This window comes from Amphiura filiformis, unplaced genomic scaffold (assembly GCF_039555335.1).
Source record: "Amphiura filiformis unplaced genomic scaffold, Afil_fr2py scaffold_39, whole genome shotgun sequence".
NCBI classification, from domain to species: Eukaryota; Metazoa; Echinodermata; class Ophiuroidea; order Amphilepidida; family Amphiuridae; genus Amphiura; species Amphiura filiformis.
In genome coordinates this window covers 141472-153375 of record NW_027305503.1, presented here as the reverse complement: position 1 = coordinate 153375, position 11904 = coordinate 141472, and the positions used below count along the sequence as shown (strand labels likewise).

At 37.9% G+C, this 11904-nt stretch overlaps 1 protein-coding gene across 1 annotated transcript; it reads left to right on the top strand.

The window, feature by feature from the left end:
• Positions 1-383: 383 nt before the first annotated feature.
• Positions 384-4848, top strand: LOC140144102 (NXPE family member 2-like). The gene is made up of 5 exons (XM_072165937.1): positions 384-633; positions 794-918; positions 2060-2445; positions 3040-3092; positions 3743-4848. Exons 1-5 carry the CDS (start codon positions 453-455, stop codon positions 4519-4521), a joined length of 1524 nt encoding a protein of 507 aa, XP_072022038.1. The 5' UTR covers positions 384-452; the 3' UTR covers positions 4522-4848.
• Positions 4849-11904: the final 7056 nt, after the last annotated feature.

Sequence of the window (11904 nt, the reverse complement as noted above, 5' to 3'; positions counted from 1 at the left end):
AGTGTATTGGAATGTGTCTTTCTTTAGCCTTTTCAAAGATTTGGCGTACTGTAAATACCGCATCTGAGGAGCTAGTGATGTTTAGTACTGAAACTCCAAGCATTGCCCCAAGGCATCGCATTTCAAAAACATCCAGTTTGTGTCGATCGGATTCACGTAACGCCCAGGATTCTGACCCATAGGTGGCAATAGGGAGGATGAGCGACTGGTAGATCCTTACTGTCAGCGATCTAGTGATGTCATGGTTAGACCAGATGGTAACTTGACCCAATACATAGACATAGGTCTACTCTAGCTAAATTATTTCCATCATGCACTCTTAAACCAGCGTGGTTAAATTGACCGCGATATTGCAAACCTTTGTCTGGTTGTTTCAGATCATGTTTATCAATAGGAGCAATGTCCACCTGTTACACAACACCAACCCATCTCAAAAGGCGAACGACGCAACAATGTTCAGAGTTGTCTCCAGCACTGGTGCTCCTGCTTTATGGTTTAACAACAAACTACCTAACCTGCAAAATTCAATTCCATGGCGTCATTGGCAAATTTCTGATGACGGTAACTCACTCGGTGAAACAAGTTCAGTCAACACACGGTTCCAAGTGCTCAACTCGGGTCCAATCAGCAAAGGCAAGTACGATTGCCACTTTACGTTACTTACTTTACTTTACTTTACAGCTCTTCTAATAATTAATATAATGTTTACATAGCTGGAGGTATTATTTTTATTTCTTGTTTTTTCATGCAAATTTTCTAAATTTTTGTTATTTCATTTTTTTTTTTATTTTAGGTGACATAGTTAGAATCAAAATTGACGCGAGAGACAAATACAATCAAACTCGTTTTGTTGGTGGAGATTTTTGGTTTGCATGGCTGTCAAGTAATAAAAAACCTCTTGCAAGTACAGCTGGTAAGGTAGGTATGATGAAAATAAGGTTGAAAACCAGTGGTCATGATTACATAGCAATTGTAAACAGGAAGCCTCATCTGGCCAGTTCTCTACAGAAGTACCGACAATACACCTGTTACTTTGGTGACAGACGGAACAGAATTTACATGGATCAAAATACCGGGACTAAATTAACCAAAAGTTGTAAAGACCTAAGCATCTTCCTTTAGCACGATTTAAGGACACAAATTGTCATCATTGTGTTCATTTTAGTATTGAAATTGCAATTTTTTCGCGCGCGCGCATTAGTCCCGGTAATGTTCTTTTAGTAGCAGATCAGTGGGACGATTTGGAAGTTCTGCCTCCTGGCTCTGTGACTCCGGTACATCACCCTTTGAATTTTAGCATTGAAATGGCAAAATTTATCAAACTTTCGTTCGCTTAGTTTCCCGGTAAAGGAATTCTGAGGACAGCTTGGGAAAACTTGGGTTACAGTTGTGGGGGAGGTGTGTCTTCTTTCCGAGGAGCCAGGGGTGGCAATCATGTTGCGCAGGTGCCAGCAAAAGGTAGATCAGGCCATAGAAGCAAAACTTATTTCTCGACACCCACCTGAGAAAATGGTCTAGCGACGGCCCTGAATGCGAGAAAATGATGACAAATGTAAAAACAAATGACAAATGTTATTATTATGGCATGGATATCATGATAACACTTGTCTGTCACTCTGTTTCCTTCAGTTATAGTGTCTTTAATATGTATATGGCGACCAATAAAACTGACACAGGTGTTGCTATCAAACTATTTTGCATCATTTAGTCATTCTTACTAATGCTAGCCGCCCGCAGAACAGGATTTGTTTTCGTGGCCTAAGAGAAACATGTACATGACAAGAAAGTTTATTTTTTGACATACAGAGCTATAAATTTAATGCCATTCTGGTGTTGGAGTTGGCTTCAAACTTGGTTATTGTTTCATTAATTTTCCTCGACAGGGTATTTTTATGAAGAAGACACTTCAAAGTTTTAACTTTGGTGCAATTTACATGTTAATCTTTAGAGTTGCATGACATTGTTTGACATGGTATTAAACTTATATTGCTGTATGTCATGTGACCGACGACTTGCTAATAATTTTCATGTTCATCGTTGCTCTAATACTTTGTCTCAGGTAATTGACTACAACAACGGTACATATATTGTCATATTCTTGGCTGCCTGGGCCGGTAATGCTGACATTAGTATAATATTGGTGCATCCAAGTGACGCCACATCTTTTATAACAGACACGTGGAATACGGAAAAGAAGGTCGCATGGCTGGCCAAATATCAAAACAAAACCACTACAGAACTGACATCTTGCAAGCTTGGGTCACCTGGACTTTGGGAAAATATGTGCATATATCCAAGCCCAAACGCGAATGGTAGAACAAGCTTTATGTGTGATAAGCCTAAAGGGTTTCCATGTAGCGCCATCACATCGCATATTGCAGATGGAAAGACAATTAAAGCCAGTGTGACCGAGATTATCAAAGGAAAGGAGTTTCTATTCCAAGGGTAAGGAAACATTCTAAGTTCGGGAAATGACAAATTGACTACTACATGTAGGAAACGAAACCTTTTCATTGTATCGGTGACAAACTTGCGTAATGAAAAAATATACTAACTCATATCAGTCTAGTTAGTGGATGTTCACAATCCATTTAAACTGAAGAATCTCTAGAAAAAGCGCTATACAAAAATCATGGTTAACTTCGTATTATGTAATGGCTGTCGTGTTCTGATTTCATTCTCGACGCTTCCATGTAGTTTTGATACACAAGTTTTGAAAATATGTAAGACAAAAGGTTTACCCCAAATAGTGCTAGTATAAGTATATGACACGACAATTAACATGGGATGTGGTTATTCCCTCTATTGGAGAACAGCATGGTGTGTCGCAAATGTGGCTGATTTCGTAGATACTATTATGCTCTCCTTCTCCACATCTCTGTTATTGGACGTGCGTACTTGTTGGTTTAGTGATTGACATTGTGCCGGTTGTTCTTATTTCACTTTCTGATTTGCCATAATTTGTTTGTTTAAGTTATTCGAGTGTACGTCGACATAATTATTATAGTGACATTAATTTTGGTTTGATTTATTTTACAGAAACAACTTCCAGAAGAAGATCCTGGGCAGTGGTACCACGTTGAAAGTCAGAGGTATGTGATTCTTATTATCATATGCCTCATAATGTAGACTCATAGTCAGGATGGGTTAGTAATAGTGTGTCCTGTATTATATGGCTCTCTGCTTACACATGTTACAGTAGCGTAGTTTGGAGGGGAGGGGCTCAAATGTGAATGCACCGACAAAAACATGATTTAACCGACGAGTGTTCTTGTCAAGCGTATTGCGTCACTATTCCTAACCCAGGCCAGCAGTACTCTGTACAAATTGCCTATACCGATTCTGAGGACAAGACATGTGTCACAGTCGCATCCCATGTTGTGTACGCGTTGACCCAGATCACGGTCTGTCTACGTGACAAACAGTGCAGGTCAGTCAGGGTCAGAGGACAGTTGCAATGTATCTGCTGCCCTCCTCATAATAAACCTATCGGTCACCTTTTTACACCACTGATATGCAGCTGTCAATCATCATGCACAACGAGTGAGAATTACTGGGTTAAATCATGGTTAAATCGGTGATAAAAATTATTAAACAATTTTCTAATTTCTAATTTAGTACTCTCAGCCTAACCCCATTCAGTACTCAGTATAACCTGCATGATATTCTCTATTTACGATTTACGGTTTTATCATATTTATAAACCCCCAAACTAAGATTTCTTCTTTACTTTTCTTATCAGAATCATCAAACGAACTAAGCCTAGATGCTGTACCTAAGTGCCACACACGCATGGAAATACCACTCATCAAAGGTTACTGGCTAGAGGGACAATGGGTCTCGCTCTCCTGCAGAAAATTTAACTGTTGGAATAAAACATCATTAGTTGCAAAATGCCTTCAACACAAACATGTGTACTTTATAGGCGACTCTAACGCTAGGCAATATCTCAATATACTGCTAGAAATGTTAGGTCAACCTGCTGCAAAGATCACTAATGTTATCAATGTCAATCTTGCAGCTCTTAATATAACTGTCCATTGGCAATTTCAACCTGAATGGATTAGCAGTGGATATGCCCCATTTTATAACCACGAATATGTAGCTGATATGTTTGACAAATTCACCAACCCAACGTGTGATTATGTCGTAGTGGTCAGTACATGGGCGCATTTTACTCAATGGACCCGGACGGCGTTCTTAGAGCGGTTAATGTTGCTCAGGCAGGCCGTGAAACGTTTTCGCGCAAGATGCCCGCTCGCGCCGGTAATACTTAAAAGTCCTCACCCTCGTACACACCCCGACTTAATAAGCAGGTATTATGCAAGTGATTATTTGCTCAATGAAATGAGGAAACTTATACAGAAAGTTTTTGCTATGACTGATATCTTGTTTTTAGATATTTGGGATATGAACATGGCATACCCAGCGGGGAACGCGATACATATGCCAACATCATGTGTAGAACAGGAGTTGTTTGTTATTCTGTCGTATGTGTGTGATTCGATGTGTGAAGAGTAATTCAATAGTCGTATCGCCTATTTTGGTCTTTACCAGTTATCACACATAGAAGTAGAAGTCGCCCCAGTGGATGGCAGCACTTCACATCACTCTGCACTTTGCACCTTAAATTTGATGTTTTTACTTTTATTTGTGAATTCTAATTTATATCAGTGGATTTGTTACAATTCCAGGATTACTACTGTGACTTTGTTTTCTCCAAATTTATGGAATTTTGCCTGTTTTAAATGGATTTGTTTTTCAAAATTTGTCAAATTATTTTGTCAAATTCTGCATTGGACTCTGATGTCACCTACATTTTCATCATCATTACTACAGTGGACCAATCAGGAGCTGTTAACTGTCATATGACTATTGATAACAACAATGGACTCCTGTAATTTGCATATTACCCAAGCCACTTGACTGAATTTATTGGAATCCACTTGACTTTGCTTCACCTACTTCTTATTGATTATTGATTACTCTTCATGCATTACAATGGATTTACTACAAGTGACTTTGATAATTGGCCTACTTGTTTTCACAAGCCCAATTTGTCTGTCTCATCAAGATGTTAATGCCTGTTTCACTGTACATAATGCTCAACTTCAAGATTTTAATGCAAGTAATGTCTACATATCAAATGGAAATTTCAAACATGTGAAATTTCTAAAATCAAGAATTCCTTATGATGTGAACTCAACTGCATCCTTCCAAATTGAACTCCTGAAGTCTATGGATATAAACCCAAACCCTGGACCATCATCTTCTACTTACTATTCACCTGATATTCCTACTGATAACTCTCAACATCCAATATATTCCTACAGTACAGATACACTTCTTTCTCTGAACCCATATAGACAAGAACACAAATTACCCCATCTACCTGCTGAAGTATGGAGCAACATAAAGACACTGAAGCTCAACAGATTCCCCATAACTCGTCGCAGAAAAAGAGGAGGAAGACGAAAACCCTGGTTCAATGCATCATCATCTCTTCAAAGGAACACTGAACTATCTGAATCGTCCATTCCAGTTCTGACAACTGTATCCAGAAGGTTACCTGTAAGACATACTGACCGTCCAAGTGGATCAAATGTAACAAACTTGAAATCTCTCCCGAAGTTTAACTCTAATATAATGTCTGGAACTAAAGTGTGCTTATGGAATGCTCGCTCTACAAGAAATAAGCATATTGAACTAACTGACTATATTTGTACACATGATGTTGATATAATGATTATTGTTGAGAGCTGGCTAGATAGTTGCTCTGATTCTGTAATTATAGGTTTCTGTACCCCTCCAGGGTACACTTTCTTAAATATACCTCGTAACTCTGATAATCGTGGTGGTGGGATAGCTGTAGTTTTTAAGACTCCTATGAAATTGATGATCAAACAATGTGAAAGTGTTTATACTACTTGTGAATATGCTCATGTTACCAACAATTCTCACTCTGTAAATTTTGTAATTGTATATAGACCGCCTCCATCTACTGAAAATGGTTTTACCAATTCCATGTTTCTATATGAATTTGAACAATTTGTTACTGAGATGTCTCTGCTCCCATGTAAATTAATCTTACTTGGTGATTTTAATGTTCATTGGGATAATCCTGCCAAATATGATGTTATTCGTTTCTCAAGTGCTACCACTTCTGCTGGTTTCATACAACATGTTAATGGACCAACTCATAAAGATGGACATACTTTGGATTTAGTTTTTACTCGCTCTGATGAAACATTGTTGAAAGACTGTTATACAGAGGATAAACTTATGTCTGATCACCGTGTTATTTGTTTCACATTAGATTTACCAAAACCTAAACCCATGACAATTGTTTCCACTCTGCGCAAATATCGTGATATCGACAATGTGAAGTTTGCAAAATCTCTTGATGAACTTATTTCTAATCAACCATCTCACATTCGTCATGATAGCACTGCCATGTTTGAGTGGTATGATTCTGGAATGAAATATTTACTTGATACATATGCTCCTTCTACAACTCGTACACGCCTTGTTAAAAACCGCATGCCATACTATAATGATTCAATTCACACTGCACGTCGTGAACGCCGTCGAGCAGAGCGAAAGTGGAGGAAATCTGGGTCTGAACTTGATCGTGAACTTTATTTAATTGAAAAACGTAATGTAAATGAACTCACCATGTCTGCAAAACAAGAATTTTTCAAAGACAAACTTTCTACATGTTCAACAAAAGATGTCTATCGCACAATTAACTCGCTTCTCAACAAACATGTTCAACAACTACCATACTATGATTCTGCTGCAGACCTTGCCAATCAATTCTCCTCATATTTTGTAAATAAGATTGTAAACATCAGAATGAAACTTGACAGTCAAAATGTTACTGTTCCTGATCGCTTTTGTGACTCTTCTTGTGAAAATATTCCACCACTTGAAGTGTTTAGGCCAACTACTGATGAAGAAATATTGAAAATAATCATGTCATCACCAAGCAAAACTAGTCGGTTGGATCCCATCCCAACATGGTACCTCAAAGACAAGAATCTACCTCAACTTCTTCCAGTGCTAACTGATATTGTTAATGTCTCTCTTTCTACCGGAGTTTTTCCAAAAGGAGCTCATTCTGCAATTATAAGGCCGCTCCTTAAAAAGCCAACTCTGGATCAAAATGTTCTCACAAACTACAGACCTGTTGCCAACATAACTTTTGTTGGCAAATTAATTGAAAAAATAGCATGCTCACGTCTTACAGAACATATGGATTTAAACCACCTTGCTGATCCTTACCAATCAGCATACAGACCACTGCACAGCACTGAATCAGCACTTATAAAAGTAAAAAATGACATTATGTTTTCAATTGATGCTAACAGAGCTGTTCTTCTTGTATTATTGGACTTGTCAGCTGCCTTTGACACAATTGATCATAACATCTTAATTTCTCGTCTTTCTCAACGAATTTGTGTCAAAGGACCCGCACTAAACTGGTTTCGTTCATATCTTGCTGATTGGTCTACCCAAGTGGATATAGCAGGTCAACTCTCAGAGCCAATTATCTCGCAGTTTGGTTTGCCACAGGGCTCTGTAGTTGGACCTGTTGGATACACTGTGTACACCCTTCCAGTTGGTGACATTGCAAATTATCATAATGTTTCTCATCATGTTTATGCCGATGATACACAGTTATATGTATCATTTAATCCCAAAGTGCCGGGCGATCTTGACAGTGCAATAATTCGACTTCAAAATTGTATATTAGATATAAAAAACTGGATGACTGCAAACAAACTGTCGTTAAATGATAGTAAAACAGAATTCTTTATAGCTGCATCACCATATTATTATAACAAACATTTGCCACCTAATGTAACTTTATCTATTGGAAATGAACGCATCGAATCTGCAAAGACCATTAGGAATCTGGGTGCTTTTTTCGATACTCACATGACTATGTCTTCTCATATTACAAATCTTAGCAAATCTGTTATCTTTCATCTTCGAAACATCGCTAGAATTAGGAAATATATTGACCAACCTACATGTCATCATGCCACACGTTCATTGATACTTTCTCGTCTTGACTATTGTAATGGCCTTCTCTCCTCATCACCATCTACTCATATTATTCGTCTACAACGTCTTCAAAACTGGGCAGCACGTCTTGTATTTGAAGTCGACCGAAAACACTCAGCGGGTCCACTTTTGAAATCACTTCATTGGCTTCCAATACGCCAAAGGATCATTTTCAAATTACTTTTGCTTGTATATAAATGTCTTCACAACCAAGGACCAACATATTTGTCAAATTGCTTATCATTGTATGTTCCAAAGAGACAACTCCGATCTTGCGATGATTATCTTCGTCTTGACTATCCCATGACTAGAGTCTTAGCTGGTGATAGAACTTTTACAGTTTTTGCATCAAAAGAGTGGAATAAGCTACCTGTCTATATTAGACAATCTTCATCAACAAATGCATTCAAAAAAGCGCTTAAAACTTATTTGTTCCCATAACATGTTCTTATTGATATTGTAATTTGTATTATTTTTAAGATGCACCTTCAAAATGTAGTTTTAAGTTGTAGTATTAAGGTATTAAGGTATTTTGTAAGCGCTCTGAGCCTTATGGAAATGGCGCAAATGCTCTTTGTATTGTATTGTATTGTATTGTATTACAAAACTAGCAACCTGTTATTTCAATTACTTGTCTTTATATGAATATACCAAAGTGAAGTCAAATAGGCCTACAGCATCTAACTCAATTCATACAAAATCTCAGTTTTGTTAGGCATTGAGTGTTAATGCTGTGCTGACCTTTCAATTAATATTAATTAACAACATTAATAACATTGAAGACAAACCTGCAGTGACAAAAGCATTAAACGGAGACGAATATAACTATTCGTCTCAGATATGTTGTTTTCAATCAAAGATTATTTATTCTATAATTCTCTTAATGAGTTAAGTGCTTTCAGTAATCCCAGCGAAAGTGCAAAGAAATTAAATTGTTTATAAATTATCTAAAAGTGAAGGATAAGTAATAAAATAGTCATTAGGTATTTTTGAAACGAAAAAAAATGTGGGCCCATTCAAATCATGTTTTATTTTGTCTTAAATACATGGCTTTCAGCTGAATTACTATATTAGCACATCTATGACAATGCAAAGGTACCAAAATCTGAATTTTGATGACTCACGATACGATCGTCCAAATGAGCAAATCGCCGAATGGGCCTTTAAAACATGTTACCTTTAAATCAGTGGCTCCGGAACCGAGGCAAATCCAGCATGTTTCCTTTTAATCACTGCGGTGTCTTTTTTAAAGACATTTCTTGTTTTAATATAAGACTCCATTTGCATCATAAAATGCATCTAGATGGTTGTAAAATAAGCGGTATAAAAATTACACCGTAAAGATTCGCCTATTGGATTTGACAAAACTGGCATTTTTGGCATAAACTCCCTTTAAATCCCACCAGTAAATAACCCAGCAAACACAAAACGTTTTTGACATCATTCGCAAAAGGTTGTCAGAAAACGTTTAAATGTCGGGTTATATAAAGGGTACATTAATGGTATAAAATGTTTTCATAACATTAAATAACATTTGTCGGTAATTTACTGCACAGCAAAAAACACAAATGTTTTACAGAAAACATTTAAATGTCGGGTTATATAAAGGGTATAAAAACGTTTTAATAACATTCCAAAAACATTTTTGAAAACTTGATACAAATCATTCTAAACAGAATGTTATTTTGGGGTTGAAAAAATATTTTGCAAAAAATGTTTTCCAAAAATATTTACAATAACGTTTTTAAAATGTTTTTACGACGTTTATATAACTCGACATTTAAATGTTATTAAAACGATTTGTAAAAAAAAACATTTTAAGAACATTTCTGTGTTTGCTAGGTGCAAATATTTTAACATAATGTTATTTAAGTGTTGACAAAATATTTGGCCAAAAATGTTTGCAAAAATAGTTTTCAATGACATTTCGAAAACATTTTAAAAATTTGTTCTAGTGTGTTTTCATACAAAACGTTTTAAAACGATTTCATGACCTTTATATAACCTGACATTTTAATGTTATTAAAACGTTTTTACCTAAACCAAAACCTAAAATATAACTTATTTAAAACGTTTCAAAAACGTTTTTGTGTTTGCTGGGAAGGCCACGGACACTTAATTCTTGTTGAGATTTTCAAAAGAGGGATTTAATTTACGTGAAATTTACCCTATTGGCATGTGCACCATTTAGGCGAATCTTAACGGTAGTTTGTGTAGGTAAAAAGAATATGTTCAAACATTTCTTTAAAGGGAAAAAGGCATCTTGAATGTTTAAGGGACCGTTCATTATTTCTACCGGAGGGGGGGGGGCGGGACAAACAGAAAGTCACTGCCGAAAACTAGATGACCCCCCTTCTCCGATAATAAAAACCATACGACCCCCCCTCCGAGCTACATGAAAATCATATGCCCCCCCCACAAGCAAAAAAAGAAAGGGTAGGCCTATTGCTGTGGAGTAGTGGGGTCGTATTTTTGGTTTACAGGGATGTGCCACGCAGACCTTTGATTGCTGACTTTCTCTGTACCATTTTTCACCATGTAGCAGTGATTCCCGGGCAGTGATTTCAGTGTGCATTTCATTAGGCACAGTAGCTAGTGGACGCTTAAAAGTGCTGCCGTATGCACAAAAAGTCATGTAGGCCTAATGATGCGCAATAGATGCGCGCATGTCGGATCAGCTGCCTCAACGCATTACGTCACTGCCACATACTAGGCTGAATAATTATGCCTTTACTTCTTGCTGTTTTTGCCACCCGGCTATCAATTGTTCACAAAAAGCACCTAAATTTACCCTAATTGCAGTAATTGGGCACTTTTCCTCAAATATTGGTCTCTACTGAATAGCCGCCCATCAATATACCATTATCACTGAAAAGGACCCCAAAATCATGGCACATCCTCATATACCTTCAGTTAAAACTCTTCTTTGAAATGTTCAGGAGGAAGCACTACCAAGTACCAAGTACCTTCAACCAGGTAGACAGGGGCGTAGCCAGCTTTTTTTTTTGGTCAGGGGAGGGCAAAATAAAAAATTTCGGGGGGCACAGACGAAAAAAATTAGTTGCATCATGCAATACATACAGACTGTATGTCTTCGAGCTTCAAAACAGGCTTTATTGGGACGATGTGCGCGCGTTGCGCGCAGAAAATTTGGTATTTCACACTATTTTCGGCCATTATCAGGATAGAAATGGCTTTATCTTTACAATGTGCGCGAATAGCACGCACAAATTTTGTATTTACACTATTTTGGCCCATGATTGGGCTGAATTTTGGTAGACCTTTTCTTTTCCTTTGCCGCACTAGGACCAAAGTGTCGGCCGACACACAAAGCGCAAATCTAATGGTCAGGGGTCCAGGGGCAATGTTCCAGATGGGGGTCCAGGGGGCGAAGCCCCCGGAAGCTCCAGGATTTTTGAGGTGCAAAACCATCTGACCCCCCTTTCAATAACTCAAAACCATCTGACCCCCCTTTTGCCTGACCAAAACCATCTGACCCCCATGTATTCTCCCGGCCCCCCCTCCGGTGGAAATAATGAACGGTCCCTAAATTATTTTAAAAAACGTTTTTGGCTGGCTTGTTTACAAGACCGGCCATGAAAACCACACTTGATAAAAGCATAGGGGACCCACATCCAAGCGGCATCTTTTGATCCCACGATGGTTGCGATCGTAAAAGTAGGATTAGAGTTACGCAACGGGATTAGGCCTCTGGGCATCGACCTTTCTCTGGCAATCGGCAGGTCTCCACTCCTGCGCGTGCGCGGTTGGAACTTTTTCCCAGCATGCACCGCGGTGTTTGTTTATTTCCATGACTGTTCACTTTCGCCGAAT

Coding starts and splice junctions, on each gene's coding strand:
- LOC140144102 (XM_072165937.1), top strand. CDS start 453: ATGTTCAGAGTTGTCTCCAGCACTGGTGCTCCTGCTTTATGGTTTAAC. Junction 919..2,059: donor TTGCAAGTACAGCTGGTAAG/GTAGGTATGATG, acceptor ACTTTGTCTCAG/GTAATTGACTACAACAACGG. Junction 3,093..3,742: donor TACCACGTTGAAAGTCAGAG/GTATGTGATTCT, acceptor TTTTCTTATCAG/AATCATCAAACGAACTAAGC.